The sequence below is a fragment of the Dipodomys ordii genome, unplaced genomic scaffold (genome assembly GCF_000151885.1).
Source record: "Dipodomys ordii isolate 6190 unplaced genomic scaffold, Dord_2.0 Scaffold26, whole genome shotgun sequence".
Taxonomy (NCBI): domain Eukaryota; kingdom Metazoa; phylum Chordata; class Mammalia; order Rodentia; family Heteromyidae; genus Dipodomys; species Dipodomys ordii.
Genome location: NW_012267242.1, coordinates 14,228,997 through 14,244,628, shown reverse-complemented (window position 1 = coordinate 14,244,628; position 15,632 = coordinate 14,228,997). Strand labels below are relative to the sequence as shown.

The 15,632-nt window shown below is 41.5% G+C and overlaps 1 protein-coding gene across 2 annotated transcripts in view; it reads left to right on the top strand.

Annotated features, from left to right (window-relative positions):
• Nup210l (nucleoporin 210kDa-like) overlaps positions 1–15,632 on the top strand; it is an 89,212-nt gene that overhangs the window by 6,961 nt on the left and 66,619 nt on the right. For both annotated transcript variants that reach the window (XM_013015307.1, XM_013015306.1), the window contains exons 3-7: positions 597–728; positions 4,521–4,614; positions 6,934–7,084; positions 9,450–9,582; positions 13,131–13,289. In XM_013015307.1, the coding sequence (XP_012870761.1) occupies positions 597–728; positions 4,521–4,614; positions 6,934–7,084; positions 9,450–9,582; positions 13,131–13,289 (669 nt within the window). The remainder of the gene's footprint in view (positions 1–596; positions 729–4,520; positions 4,615–6,933; positions 7,085–9,449; positions 9,583–13,130; positions 13,290–15,632) is intronic.

The following is a 15,632-nucleotide window of genomic DNA, read 5'->3' as shown; positions in this document are numbered from 1 at the left end:
GAAGTGGCTGCTGTGGCTCAAGCAATAGAGTGCTTGCCTTGAGCTGAAGAGCGCAAGGAGAGTGCCCAAGCCCAGAGTTCAAGCCCCATGACCAACAACAACAACAAAAAAAAGAGTTTTAGATTTGCTGGGTGCCAGTGGATCATGACTGTAATCCTAGATACTCAGGAGTCTGAGATCTGAAGATCAAGGTTCAAAGCCAGCCCAGGCAGGAAAGTCCATGAGACTCTTATCTTCCATTAACCACCAGAAAATGGAAACTGGCACTATGGCTCAAGTGGTAGAGCACTCACCTTGAGCTGAAGAGCTGAGGGACAGCACCCAGGCTCAGAGTTCAAGGTCCACAACCACCAACGAGGGGGGGGAAGACAGAGACACAGAGACAGAGACAGAGAGACAGAGAGTTTTACTTTCCTTTTTGGACTTGACTTCAAACCAGGATTTTTAGATCTCAACCTCCTGAGTAGCTAGGATTACAGGTGTGAGCTATTGAGCTACTGATATCCAGCTTTTTAAAAATAATCTTTAAAATAAACTTTGTGCATGTGGGACATACAATAGATTTATGACCTGTTGAATTTTTGGATTTATTATAGTAACTGACCATGAACTACGTTGTGATGTTAAAGTTGATGTCATAGACAACATTGAAATTGTGTCTCGGACCCGAGAACTCTATGTAGATGATTCACCTCTGGAGCTGATGGTGAGGGCATTGGATGCTAAAGGTAATGAACTTTAGAGAATTCAACAAAATCACTTAAAAATAAGGTAATACTCCTAGCTGGGCGTTGGTGGCTCACACCTGTAATTCCTAGCTAGTCAAGAGACTGAGTTCTGAGGATTGAGGTTCAAAGCCAGCCCCAGAAAAGTCCATGAGACCTATCTCCAATAAACTACCAGAAAACCAGAAGTAGCACTGTGGCTCAAGTGGAGTGCTAGCCTTGAGCTGATGAGCTGAGGGATAGTGCCCAGGCCCAGAGTTCAAGCCCCACAACTGACCAAAGGAAAAAAAAAATAATAAGGTAATACTCCTTCATGTTAAGCACTTTGAAACAGAAACTTGAATGATAAAGGAGATTAGAAATAATACTTATTTTCTCATTTGGAATTCATATAAATGAGAAAAAATAATTCTCACTGCAGTTCAATGTATCATCTCCATTCCTCTGTGTGTGTGTGTGTGTGTGTGTGTGTGTGTGTGTGTGTGTTTACTGGGGTTTGAATTCATGAATACAGTTGCTTGCTAGGCAGCCTCTCTACCAATTGAGCCATGTCTTCAGTCTTCATCTGCATTCTGGGTCTGGTTGCTGTCCCTCAGTTCTTCAAGGCTAGCGCTCTACCACTTGAGCCACATTGCCACTTCCAGCTTTTTGCTTATGTGGTGCTGAGGAATTGAACCCAGGGCCTCGAGCATGCAAGGCAAGTGCTCTACCACTGAGCCACCTTCCCAGCCCTTCATCTGCATTCTTGAATAAAATGTCTACAATTGTGCGTTATTTCTGAACTTTTCTTTAAAAATGTCCCAATTCTGCCACTGAGCAGATAGAACATTTTAGTGTCAGGTGTTGGTGGCTCAGACCTGTGAGCCTAACTATTAGAGAGGCTGGGATCTGATTATCTCACTTCAAAGCCAGTCCAGAAAGAAAAATCCAAAAGATTATCTACAGGTAACCAGCCGAAAAGCTAGACTAGAGGCATGGCTCAAGTGGTAGAGTACCAGCTGCAAGTGGAAAAGTAAAAAAGCCAAGCAGGCGTATAAGGCACTGAGTTTAAGCCCCTCACCCCCCAAAAAGTTGGAATCCCAGTGTTTTGAAAGATAGAGAATATTGGGGTTTGTAGTGGCAGATCAGGCACAAAAAGTTCATGAGATACTATCTCAACCAATAGCTCAGTATGGTATATTGCATCTGTCATCCCAACTGCAGAGGGAAGCATAATGGCTGGGTGTAGTGATGCATGTCTGTCATCCTCAGTGAACACGAGGAAGCACAGGAATAGAGACCCTACCTTGAAAATAATCAATGCAAGAAGGGTCTGAAGAAATGGCCTAAGCGGTAGGATGCCTGCCTTACAAGCACTAAGGGCCTGGGTTCAACCCCCAGTAACACCAAAAAGAGGAACGTTAAAAAAAAACAACTGTTAGTTCCCCATTTTTTCAGTTTGGTGTTGATACTAGGGTTTGAACCAGGGCCTCAAGCTTGCTTGTTTGCTTGCTTGCGTTCTCTCTCTCTCTCTCTCTCTCTCTCTCTCTTTCATAATGCTCCAGCTTGGCCTTGAGCTCCTGTTTAGTTTTTTCACTCAAAGCTGGCACACTACCTTTTGAACTACATTTCCACTTCTGGCTTTTTGCTGATTAATGGAGATACTAGTTACAATCACAATTCTCAGATCTCAGCCTCCTGAATAGGTAGTACTACAGATGTTAGTTTCTGGTGCCTACCCAAAGAGTAATGCTTTTTGTTTTTGTTTTTTTTTTTTTTAGTCGGTCGTGGGGCTTGAACTCTAGGCTTGGGCGCTGTCCCTGCGCTCTTCAGCTCAAGGCGAATGCTCTACCAATTGAGCCACAGCGGCACTTCTGGTTTTCTAGTGGTTTCTTGGAGATTAGAGTCTCATGGAGGGCTGGGAAGGTGGCTCAGTGGTAGAGTGCTTTGCCTTGCATGCATGAGGCCCTGGGTTCAATTCCTCAGCACCACATAAGCAAAAAGAAAAAGAAGCCGGAAGTGGCGCTGTGGCTCAAGTAGTAGAGTGCTAGCCTTGAGCTGAAGCGCTGAGGGACAGCGCCCAGGCCCAGAGTTCAGGCCCCACGACTGGACACCCCCTCTAAAAAAAAGAAAAAGAAAAGAAAAGAAAAGAACTCTGCTTGGTGCCAGTAGCTGATGCCTATAATCCTAGCTACTCAGGAGGATGATATCTGAGGACCATAATTTGAAGCAACCTGGACAAGAAGGTCTATGAGATGCTATCTCGAATTAGACACGAAGAAAGCTGGAAGTGGAGTTGTGGTTCATGTGGCAGAGTGCTAGCCTTGAACAAAATAGCTCAGGGTGCCCAAGCCTTGAGTTCAAGCCCCAGGACCTGCACTTAAAAAAAAAAAAACACCTCTTTTTGAAATCTAGTTTTTGTAAGAATGGTTGAAGTCACCAGGTTTAACTATGACTGTCAACCATAAGATAGATGTTAGCTGACCTTTCTATAGAAAGGAACAGAAAGAATGTAATGTACTTTTGTCAGCTAGACGTTAATATGCTTTGCCGGGTGCCGGTGGCTCATGCCTGTAGTCCTAGCTACTCAAGAGACTGAGATCTGAGGATTGAGGTTCAAAACCAGCCCAGCAGAAAGGCTGTGAGAATCTCATCTCCAATAAACCACTCAGAAAACCTGAAGTGGCACTGTGGCTCAAGTGGTATAGTGCCAGACTTGAGCTGAAGAACTGAGGGACAGTACCAGGGTTCAAGCCCCATGACCGAAAAAAAACAAAAACAAAAACAAAAATAAAGAAGTTAATATGCTTGAATTCTTTCTACTTTCAGAAAACTTGTGAAGCAAAACACTTATATTGTTAGTGTGAAGATCTTTATCATATATGGATTTGTGTGCATGTGTGTTACTGCTGGTGCTTGAACTCAAGGCCTGGGCATTGTCCCTTAGCTCTTTCCACTCAAGGTTGGCACTCTACTACTATTTGAGCCTTAGCTCCATTTTCAGCCTTTTTTGCTGATTAATTGGAGATAATGTTCTCATGGACTTTCCTGTCTGGGCTGGCTTTGAACCACAATCCTCAGATCTCAGTTTCTTGAATAGTTGGGATTACAGGGGTGAGAAATTTTTGTTTTGTTTTTTGCTTTCCTTTTTTTTTGGGGGGGGGTCCCATCGTGGAGCCTGAACTCTGGGCCTGGGCACTGTCCCTCAGCTTTTCAGCTCAAGGCTAGCACTCTACCACTTGAGCCATAGCGTCACTTCCAGCTTCTTCTGCTTATGTGGTGCTGAAGAATCGAACCCAGCTTCTCATGCATGCAAGGCAAGCACTCTACCACTGAGCCACCTTCCCAGCCCTTTTTTTGTTTTAATACTGGGAACTTGCTAGGCAAACTTTCAACCTTAACTGAGCTATGCTCCTAGCTCCATATATGTGAGATTTATAAAATTAATTATTTTGCCAGTGCCAGAGTTTGAATTCAGGGTCTCAATTGGCTTGTTTGCTTGGTACTCTAGCACTTGAGCCATTTCTCCAGCCCAGCTTTTTGCTGATTATTTTTTGGACATAGAATCTTGAGAACTTTTCTGCCCAGGCCATCTTTGAGATTTCTCTGGATCACAGCCACCTGAGTATCTAGAATTGTAGGCATGAACCACTTTTGTCTAGCTCCCATATATGTGTTTTATGTCAGTAATAATATTACTATTACTTGTTACTGAGGCCTAAAAATAATTTTCTTGTCACATTTCTCTTGTTGAGGATACCTGAATGTTTTTGCATATATAATTCTCTCTTGTCTGCTTTTTGCCTTGTTCTATAGGAAATACTTTCAGTAGTTTGGCAGGGATGATGTTTGAGTGGAGCATTGCACAGGATAACGAGTCAGCAAGAGAAGGACTGTCTAGCAAAATTAGGTAAATTGGAAACTGATCATAAGTTACCTTTGACAAGTGTGCATACTGAAAAGCCACCGTGTGTGTAGACTTGGATAATTCTGCTCTGTGGACTTTTTTGAAAGAGATATATTTCCCAGGGAAAAATGACTTTGATAGACTTATGAGAGAAATATAGTTATTTTTGTTGGTGTTGGTTGTGGGGCTTGGACTTAGGGCCTAGACACTGTCCCTGAGTTGTTGTTTTTTTTTTTCCAAAATTCTGGCCTTTTAAAAAAAATTTGCTTAGCCGGGCGCTGGTGGCTCACGCCTGTAATCCTAGCTACTCAGGAGGCTGAGATCTGAGGATCGCGGTTCAAAGCCAGCCCGGGCAGGAAAGTCCGTGAGACTCTTTTTTTTTTTTAATTTAATTTTTTTTAATATATTCTTTTTTTTTTTCTTTTGCCTGAATTCTGGGCCTGGGCGCTGTCCCTCAGCTCTTCAGCTCAAGGCTGGCACTCTACCACTTGAGCCAAGAACCACTTCTGGCTTTTTCTGCTTATGTGGTGCTGAGGAATCAAACCCAGGGCCTCATGCATGCAAGGCAAGCACTCTAGCACTGAGCTACCTTCCCAGCCCGGGTATGTTTATTATAGCTTAATTTGAGACACTGCAGAGGAGTCTGGGTAGCATGTATTACTTACTTAATTTAGTGGTTTGACTAAATTAATTTAATTTATTACTTAATTAATTTAGTGGTACTGGTGTTGGACCACATGGCTTTGAACTTGGTCAGCTTTGTTTTTTTGTGTGTATTTGGTCCTGGGGCTTGAACTCATGGCCTGGGCACTTTCCCTCAGCTCTTCAGCTCAAGGATAATGCTCTACCATTTGTGCCAGAGCTCCACTTCTGCCTTTTTTTTTTTGTGGTCAATTGGAATTAAGACTGCCTGGGCTGGATTCAAACTATGACCCTCAGATCTCAACCTCCTGAACAGGCTTATAGGTATCTGGTGTTTGATCAGTTTGTTTAATTGCTTGGTATTCTACCACTGGAGTCACACCTGCAGCCTAGTTTTTTGTTTTTGTTTTTTTTTCTATTGTGGGGCTTGAACTTTGGGCCTGGGTGCTGACCCTCAGCTCTTCACCTCAAGGCTAGCATTCTACCATTTGAGCCACAGCACCATTTCCAATTTTCTGGTAGTTTATTGGAGAGTCTCATGAACTTTCCTACTAGGGTTGACTTTGAACCTTGATCCTCAGATCTCAGCCTCCTGAGTAGCTAGGATTACAGGTTCTCTGAGCCACTGGTGCCTGGCCCCGCTTAGCTTTTTGCTAGTTACTTTGGAGATATAATCTAGAGGATTTTTCTGCCCCAAATTGCCTCAAACTGCCATCCTCCAAACTCAGACTCCAATCTCAGACTCCTGAATGGGTAGGATTATTGGTATAAGCCACTGGCACCTAGCTAATAGTATGAACTTTTATCTCAAGTACCAAGTAATAGATCCCAGACAACCAAAACTGTAATTAGTTCCACACTAGTTTCTGCCACATATACATTAGTTATAGTCCTTGTGGAAATCAGAACATTTTCTTTTTCTTTTTCTTGTTTTTTGTCAGTCGTGGGGCTTGAACTCTGGGCCTGAGCGCTGTCCCTCAGCTCTTCAGCTCAAGGCTAGCACTCTACCACTTGAGCCACAGCGCCACACCAGAACATTTTCTACAATGTTTTTTTTTTTTTTTTTCCCGGTCTTGGGGATTGAACTCTGGGCCTGGGCACTGTCTCTGAGCCTCTTTGTGCTCAAAGTTAGCACTCTACCACTTGAGCCACAGTACCACTTCTGGATTTCATGAGTAGTTTAATGGAGATAAGAGTCACACAGAGTTTCCTATTTGGGCTGGCTTCAAGCCACAATCCTCAGATCTCAGCCTCCTAAGTAGTTAGGATTCCAGGCATGATCCACCAGTGCCCAGAGACAAATATTATATTTAGATTGTTGTTGTTGTTACTAAGTAGTTGTGCAAAGTTGTTAAAAATTCCCTAAGCCAGGCAACAGTGATTCACAGCTGTAGTCCTAGCTACTCAGGAGGCTGAGATCTGAGGATCATGGTTCAAAGCTAACCTGGGCAGTAAAGTGTGAGACTCTTATCTCCAATAAACCACCAGAAAACTGGAAATGGTGCTGTGGCTCAAGTAGTTGAGTGCCAGCCTTGAGCTTAAGAGCTCAGGGACAGTGCCTAGGCCCAGAGTTCAAGCCCCATGACCGACAAAAAAAAAAAATTCCCTAAGTCAGGTTATGAGGGAATTATGGGAAGAAAACATTGATTTCTGCTAGAAACAAATTTATTTTTTATTTAGGATTCTGAAATACTCTGAGGCAGAATATTCTTCCCCTGTCTATATAGCTGAGATGGAAAAAGAAGATAAACAAGGAGATATGATTTTGGTGTCTGGGATTAGAACTGGTGCTGCTGTTGTAAAAGTTCGAATTTACGAACAGTTCTATAAGGTAAGACATTTGTGCTATAAATGTTCACCCAATAGTCTTATAGAAAATAAAGGTTTTTGTTGTGAATCTGTAATAGAAGCTCTCTAACTTAATAGTTGATCATTTAATCGAAAAAGTCATCTCATGTGGATAAGCATACAAAACCCTTATTTTCTGCGTGTGTTTTGTATTATTACCTAATTACAAGTATGATCTCTTTCTTTCCTACCCCATCCCTCACCAAAAAAGCTTCGGGTTTGAACTCAACCCAGGCCTTGATCATGGTAGGCTAGCACTCTATTACTGACATACCCTCAGATCACTGGCATTTGCTTTTAAAACATTTTCTTTCTTTGACAGTAATAGGGTTTGAATTGATACCCTTGTGCTTGTTAGGCAGGAGTCCTGCCTCCTAATGAGGCAGGAATCATGCCTCCAGCTTTTTAAATCTTTTCTCAATGGTCTTGCTTTCTACTCCATCATGTGCCTGGACTATGATCCTCCTATTTTTCATTCTAGCACAGGTAGTATGATAGGGTGCCCTGCCATGCCCACTTCTCCAGTTAGCCTAGTATCTTGAGTAGCTAGAATTACAGGTTTGAGCCACTGACACCTAGCTACAAGCTTGTTTCTTTTAATAATTTAATAAAGAGTAAAAATTGCTTTCATAATCAGAAGCTAAAATTTCAGTTTGGCCAGGCACCGGTGGCTCAAGCCCCACAACCCCCCCCACACACACACAAAAATTCAGTTTGCCTGAAAATTATCATGAATCTTACACAAAGCCTTACTGCATACCCCAGGATGACCTTAAACTTATGATTCTTTTGCCTTAGCCTTCCAATTATCTGTTAGAATTATCTGTGCCTTTTCATCAGCTTCATGAAACTTGCTGAGCTATTTTTTGTTTTGAAGGGTCTAAAAAATATGTATGTGGCTGTGCGCTGGTGGCTCGTGCCTCTAATCTGAGCTACTCAGGAGCCAGAGATCTAAGGATCACAATTCAAAGCCAGCTTGGACAGAAAAGTCTCAGTGAAACTCTTATCTCCAATTAACCACTCAAAAATTGGAAGTGGGGTTGTGGCTCAAGTGGTAGAGCACTACCCTTGAGAAAAAAGAGGCTCAGGGGCAGTGCCCAGGCCCTGAGTTCAAGCCCTACAACTGACCTACCCCCCCACCAAATGTGTGTGTGTGTGTGTATGTGTGTGTGTGTATTTGTATCGGTACTGGGGTTTGCACTTAGGGCCTCCTGTTTACTACGTAGGCAGTCTACAATTAAGCTACACATCTACCTCAAGCTTCATGAATCTTAATATTACATTCACTTTCTCTAACTCTTAGCTTTCACTCAAGTTTAGAATAAAAGATAGACTGGGCCCTGATGACTCATTCCTGTAATTCTAGCTACTCAGTCAGGTTGAGAATCATAATTTGAAACCAGACTAGGCAGGAAAGTGCATGAAACTCTTACAGAATAAAAATTAAGAATAAGCTGGGTGCCGGTGGCTCATGCCTGTAATCCTAGCTACTCAGGAGGCTGAATTCTGAGGATCATAGTTCAGAGCCAGCCCCGGCAGGAAAGTCTGTGAGACTCTTATCTCTAATAAACCACCAGAAAGCTGGAAGTGGCGCTGTGGCTCAAGTGGTAGAGCACTAACTATCCTTGACTTGAAGAGCTGAGGGACAGCGTTCAAGTCCCACAATCGACAAAATAATAATAATAATAATAATAATAATAAAGTTAAGAATATAAAATGTAGCCAGGCGGCCCCTGGCTCCTGCCTGTAATTCTATCTACTCAGGAAACTGAGATCTAAGCATCACAGTTTTAAGCCAGCCCAGGCAAGAAACTCCATAAGAATCTTATCTCCAATTAACCATCCAAAACCTGGAAGTGTTGCTGTGGCTCAGTGATAGAGTTTCAGCTTTAAGTTAAAAAGCTGAGAGAAGCCGGGCGCTGAGCCGGGCGCTGGTGGCTCATGTCTGTAATCCTAGCTACTCAGTAGGTTGAGATCTGAGGATCACAGTTTAAAGCCAGCCGGAGCAGGAAAGTCCGTGAGACTCTTATCTCCAATAAACCACCAGAAAACCAGAAGTGGGTTGTGGCTCAAGTGGAAGAGCACTAGCCTTGAGCTGAAGAGCTCAGGGACAGTGCCCAGGCCCAGAGTTCAAGCCACCCCCCCAACCAAAAAAAAAAAAAAGCCAGGAAAAGAATAGAGCTGGCTGTATGGCTCAAGTGGTAGAGCACTAACTTAACAAGCGTAAGTCCAGCAAGTGTCAGAGTTCAAAATCCAGAACTGCCAGGAAAAAAAAAGTAAGCTTTTCATAAAGATAGCCTTAAGGATTTTACCTATGGAAACTTTGACTTTTTCCCTCCCTGTTTTAGAAAGTGGCAGCAGCATCGATACGTCTGCTGGTTTTGGAGAATATATTTCTTATACCATCCCATGATATTTATCTTTTAGTAGGAGCATATATTAAATACCAAGTTGCAAAAATGGTTCAGGGAAGAATGACAGGTAAGATGATTTGTCTTTTTCTGTGATTCAGGTTTTTCAAGTCCTTTCAGTTGCTAACAAAGAAGCAATCCCACTTCTTTATGTTTTTAGATTTTGTGATAAAATATTTTTAATTAGCTTACTTTAGTTATATAGGAAGTTTCATTGTTACATTTCCATTGTATTCTAAACAATCTCGCCCCTCTTAACTATTTTCCTTTCCCTTCTTCCCAATTCCCAAAACAATTTTAGCTGGATTTGCTATTCTATTTTCATAGGTGCAAACAATCCATTTCAACCATATTCAACTTCCTTCATCCTTCTTGTTAACTCAATCACTCCCACTATTTAGCCCCCGCCCCTGCAAAGAGTCTACTTTTTTTTCCCTGCCCCTCCATCTTCCTATTGATCAACAGTTTTCATTGAGGTTATTCGTTTTCTTTTTTGCCTTTTAAAAAAATTAGTCTCTTTTTTCATGCTTTTTCATATATGCTTGAAATGTATTTCAAAATTATTCACTTTATTTTCCCTTTCCCATTCACAGTGTTTGTCCACATAATATGGATATATCCATATATAGATATGTACATGTGCCTGAGTATGTATGTCTTTTAGGACTAGCTTCCACATATGAATAAAAACAAGTGATATTTGTTTTTCTTTTTTAACTTATTTTCTTTTAAAAAATTTAGTATTAGCTGGGTGCCAGTGGCTCATGCCTGTAATCCTAGCTACTCAAGAGGTCTGAGGATCCTAACTACTCAGGAGATCTGAGGATCATGGTTCAAAGCCAACCCAGGCAGGAAAGTCCATGAGACTCTTACCTCCAATAAATCAAACCAGAGGTAGAGCTATGGCTCAAGTGGTAGAGCACTATCCTTGAACGAAGAGCTAGGGACAGTGCCCAGGCCCAGAGTTCAAGCCCCATGACTGGCAAAAAAAAATATATATCATTATTAAGTGGACACAACAATAAGGTTACAGGGCTAGGAAGGTGGCTCAGTGGTAGAGCACTTGCCTTGCATGCATGAGGCTCTGGATTCGATTCCTTAGCACCATATAAGCAGAAAAAAAAAGCCGGAAGTGGCGCTGTGGCTCAAGTGGTAGAGCACTAGTCTTGAGCTGAAGAGCTGAGGGACAGCGCCCAGGCCCAGAGTTCACGCCCCACAACCGGACCTCCTCAAAAAAAAAAAAATGAGGTTACAATTCCATACATCAGATTATACATACAATGTACTGATCAGTGCTACCTGCTTTTTTTTTTTTTTTTTTTTTTTGGTTGGGGGGCCTGAACTCTGGGCCTGGGCGCTGTCCCTCAGCTCTTCAGCTCAAGGCTAGAGCTCTACTACTTAAGTCACAGTGCCACTTCCAGCTTTTTCTGCTTATGTGGTGCTGAGGAATCGAACCCAGGGCCTCATGCATGCAAGGCAAGCACTCTACCACTGAGCCACCTTCCCAATCCTAGAGCTGATTTTTGTATAGAATGAGAAACACAAGTTTGGTTTTCAAGCTTCTGCAAGTGAATACCAAGTTTTCCCAGCACTATGTGTTGAAGAAATTATCTTTTTTCCATTGTATGTTTTTGGCTCCTTTATCAGAAATTATGCCCAGTGCCAGTGGATCATACCAGTAATCCTAGCTACTTGGGAGGCTGAGATCTAGGATCACAGTTCCAAGTCAGCCTGGGAAGGAAACTGTGAGACTCTCATCTCCAATTAACCACCACCCCCAACACACATACCCCAGAAAAGCTGAAGTGGAGCTGTGGCTCAAGTGGTAGAGCACTACTAGCCTTGAGCATAAAAGCTCAAGGGTACACACCCAGGCCTGACTGGCAAAAAAAAAAATTAATTGGATATAGTGGTTTTATTCCTGGGCCTTCTATACTGTTCCATTTGTCTTTGGATCTGTTTTTGTACCAGTACCAAACTGTTCATGTTACTCTAGTTCTTTAGTGCAATTTGAAATTTGGTATTATGGTATCCTCAATAGTGCTGTTTTTACTTATAACTGATTTTTATTTTATTTTATTTTATTTTTTTTGAGTCTGGTCGTGAGGCCTGAACTCTGGGCCTGGGCACTGTCCCTCAGCTCTTCAGCTCAAGGCTAGCGCTCTACCACTTGAGCCACAGCGCCATTTCTGGCTTTTTCTCTTTTTGCTTATGTGGTGCTGGGGAATCGAACCCAGGGCCTCATGCATGCAAGGCAAGTGCTCTACCACTGAGCCACCTTCCTAGCCCCTTACTTAGAATTTCTTATGCTATGACCTTTTGGATTAATTTCTCTAAATTGTGAGGAATAATACTGGAATGATGGTGGGTATTATATTAAATATGTAGTTTGCTTTTGGCAATATTATTCTGCCAATCCTTTAGCGTGGATGTCTTTCCATCTGATATCTTCTTTAGTTTTTTTTCTTCAACTTTTTTTAATGTTTATTTATTTATTTTTGTCAGTGGTAAGGCTTGAACTCAGGGCCTGAGCACTGTCTCTGAGCTGTTTTGTTCAAGGCTAGCACTCAACCACTTTGAGCCATAGCTCCACTTCCAGCTTTTGAGTGGTTAATTGAAGTTAATTGTTGTACTTTAGCATTGGACAGAGATAGTCCTCATATCTTGAGCAGGTTAATGACGTAGTTACTTTTTTTTTTTTTTTGTCAGTTGTGAGGCTTGAATTCTGGGCCTTGACACTGTCCCTCAGCTCTTCAGCTCAAGGCTAGTATTCTACCACTTGAGCCACAGCGCCACTTCCAGCTTTTTTTCTTTATGTGGTGCTGAAGAATCAAACCCAGGACCTTATGGATGCAAGGCAAGCACTCTACCACTGAGCCACCTTCCCAGCCCCCGCAGTTACTTTTTTTTTGGGGGGGGTCCAGTCGTGGGGCCTGAACTCTGAGCCTGGGCGCTGTCCCTCAGCTCTTCAGCTCAAGGCTAGCCCTCTACCACTTGAGCCACAGCGCCACTTATGTGGTGCTGAGGAATCGAACCCAGAGCCTCATGCATGCAAGGCAAGCGCTCTACCACTGAGCCACCTTCCCAGCCCCCCACAGTTACTTTTTTAATGACACAGCTTCAGTGTTTTTAGACATTTGCCTTTACTATTTTTGTTGTTGTTGTTGTTGATTTTTTTGTCTGTTATAGGGCTTGAACTCTGGGCCTGGGTGCTGTCCCTCAACTCTTCAGATCAAGGCGAGCGCTCTACCACTTGAGATTAATTTTCTGGTGGTTAATTGGAGATAGGAATCTCATGGACTTTCCTGCCCAGGCTGGTTTTGAATGGTGATCCTCAGATCTCAGCCTCCTTGAGTAGCTAGGATTACAGGTGTGAGCCACCAGCACCCAGCTAGTGTGCTAATTTTGAAGACCATAAGCCATACCCACCATCACTTCATGTAGTATTCTCCTAGTTGGCTACCTGTCTAAATTCATCCTAATGGGGGAAAAAATAGAAACTGTTCATATTTTTTATTTTAGGCATGATTCCCAATCTTCTCTTTTAATCAAATAGTACACCGTTATAACCTGGAGTGGCTGCTGCTATTATATTTGTATAACTTTCATGTTTTACAGAGGTGAAATTTCCCCTGGAACATTATACACTGGAATTACAAGACCATAGAGTTGCACATAATGGGTCTCTTGTGGGGAAAGTGGCTACACTAGATGAGAAGACAGCCATGGTGACTGCCCTCCAACTGGGCCAAACTAATCTTGTCTTTGTCCACAAAAGTATCCTTTGCTCAAGTTTCTCTGTCAATCTATACTTCCCCAAATCCTAAACATGTTCTTTGATAATGTAATTTATTAAGAGTTATTATGCTACTGGACCTTTTTTCTTTCTCTCTTTTTTATTTTTTACAGTTTTACAATACTGGGAATAAACTCAGGTCCTTATGCTTGCTACATAGGTACTCTGCCACTTGAGCAATGCCTCCAGTCCTTTTGCTTTTTAGTTTGGCTTTCAGATATTGTCTTGTACTGATTTTGCAAGGGCCAGCCAGCCTTGAACCTCAATCCTCCAACCTCTACCTTCTGAATAGGTGGGACTACAGCATGAACCACCACATCCAGCTAGATTTATATATTTTTTATTTTTTTAATTTATTTTTATTTTTTATTTATTTTTTGTCAGTCCTGGGGCTTGAACTCTGGGCCTGGGTGCTGTCCCTCAGCCCTTCAGCTCAAGGCGAGCATTCTACAGCTTAAGCCATATCACCACTTCTGGTTTTCTTGTGGTTTTTTGGAGATAAAGAGTCTCATGAACTTTCCTGCCCGGGCTGGCTTTGAACCATGATCCTCAGGATCTCAGCCTCCTGAGTAGCTAGGATTATTACAGGTGTGAGCCACCAGCACCCAGCAGCTAGATTTTTATTTTTAACAAAGAACTATAAATTATTATTGTTATACTATCTAGCCCTGTGTGTATAGAAAAATGAGAATAGTTGCAACTTAGGAACTGTTGGCTCTATTGCTTATTTGCATTCTCAATCAATTATAATTAGTGAACTAAGGAAAATAGAGTTTGTAAGAACATATGTGAGTCTAATTTGGCCTATTTTCACATGATAATTGAGGAAAGACAATTAAGGAAAGATTACATGCAGTAGATATTTAATTAGTGTTTTTAAAATTAGTTGAGAATAATTGTTAATTCACTAAACCTTGGGCTGGGAAGTTGGCTCAGTGGTAGATTGCTTGCCTTGCATGCATGAGGCCCTGGGTTCGATTCCTCAGCACCACATGAGCAGAAAAAAGCCAGAAGTGGTGCTGTGACTCAAGTGGTAGAGCGCTAGCCTTGAGCTGAAGAGCTAAGGGACAGCACCCAGGCCCAGAGTTCAGACCCCACGACCAACCCCCAAAAAAAAAAATTCACTAAACTTGCTCTGTAAAGATTGAGCAAAGAGGCACATAACATCTATTATAGTCAACTGTTAGGCATATAGTAAGAATATAATTGACATCTGTGAAATGATTCAAGTGTTCAGAAATAGAAAATACTCCTAATTCAATCACTGATAAATGAATCCAAATTATATTTCAAATTTACAGAGAATTTTTATTTCATTCAATTTTGTTTTTTATTTAGTAGCTAGGATTACAGGTATGAACTCAGGGACAGCACTGAAACCCTGAGTTCAAGCCCTAAGACTGGACCAAAGGGTAGGGGGGAGTACTAGGAATGATTTGCCTAGCAATTGTGAGGCTCTGAGTTTGAATTCCAATATTGCCCTCCAAAAAGGTAGGGAGGAGATAAAGGACTCAGTGGTAGCTCATTGCCTAGGTTGCATGAGGTCCTGAGTTTAGTCTTCAAAATTTTAAAAAGAAATAATAGGTAAACCAAGACATATGAATTTCATGGTAGCCATCTGAGGAATTTACAAAGAAAATGCTTAGCAAGTGAAATCTGATGGTGATAGTAAGAAAGACCAAGACTGAAGAATTAGTTTGAGTCACCTTGTTAGCAAAAATATCTTGATTTTGAAAAAAGAAAAGCAAGGCAAAATCTTAAAAACCATGAAGAGAACTTTCTTTTAAAGTAGGAGTAACTTGAACATGTCTATAAATATAGTTCAACAGCATTAACTGCTTATGTAGCAAGTTTAATGGAACAAGGTCTTCTGACAGGCAAGAAGAAATGAGATTCTGAATATAAGTTTAAGAACTAGCTGGAAGGCAAGATATTTTATTTTGATAACAAAGGAAGGAATTGATGTAGAGAACTGTGAAGATGTTTCTTTATCTGAAAATGAAGGGAATGCTATATTTCTGAATTTCTTTCTAGCTTTTATATTTTATGAATGTTATATTCAAGTACACATCAGAACGAAGCCTAGTTTGGTACTGGTTGCCTGGACTTGTTTTAATGCATAGGTAAAAGCAATCTTTAATTACTATGCCAGTTTTATAATTTGTAGTATAGCTCCTGACTGAATTAATATAACAATTAAGCCAGTGTGCTTTGAATTTTGAGTACTTTCTGTTTTGTCATCTCAGTTATGTTTTTTAGAGCAGAAATAATTTCTTCTCAGATTTTAGAGGTAGTATGTTTTTAAGAGGTAAATATAGGGCTGG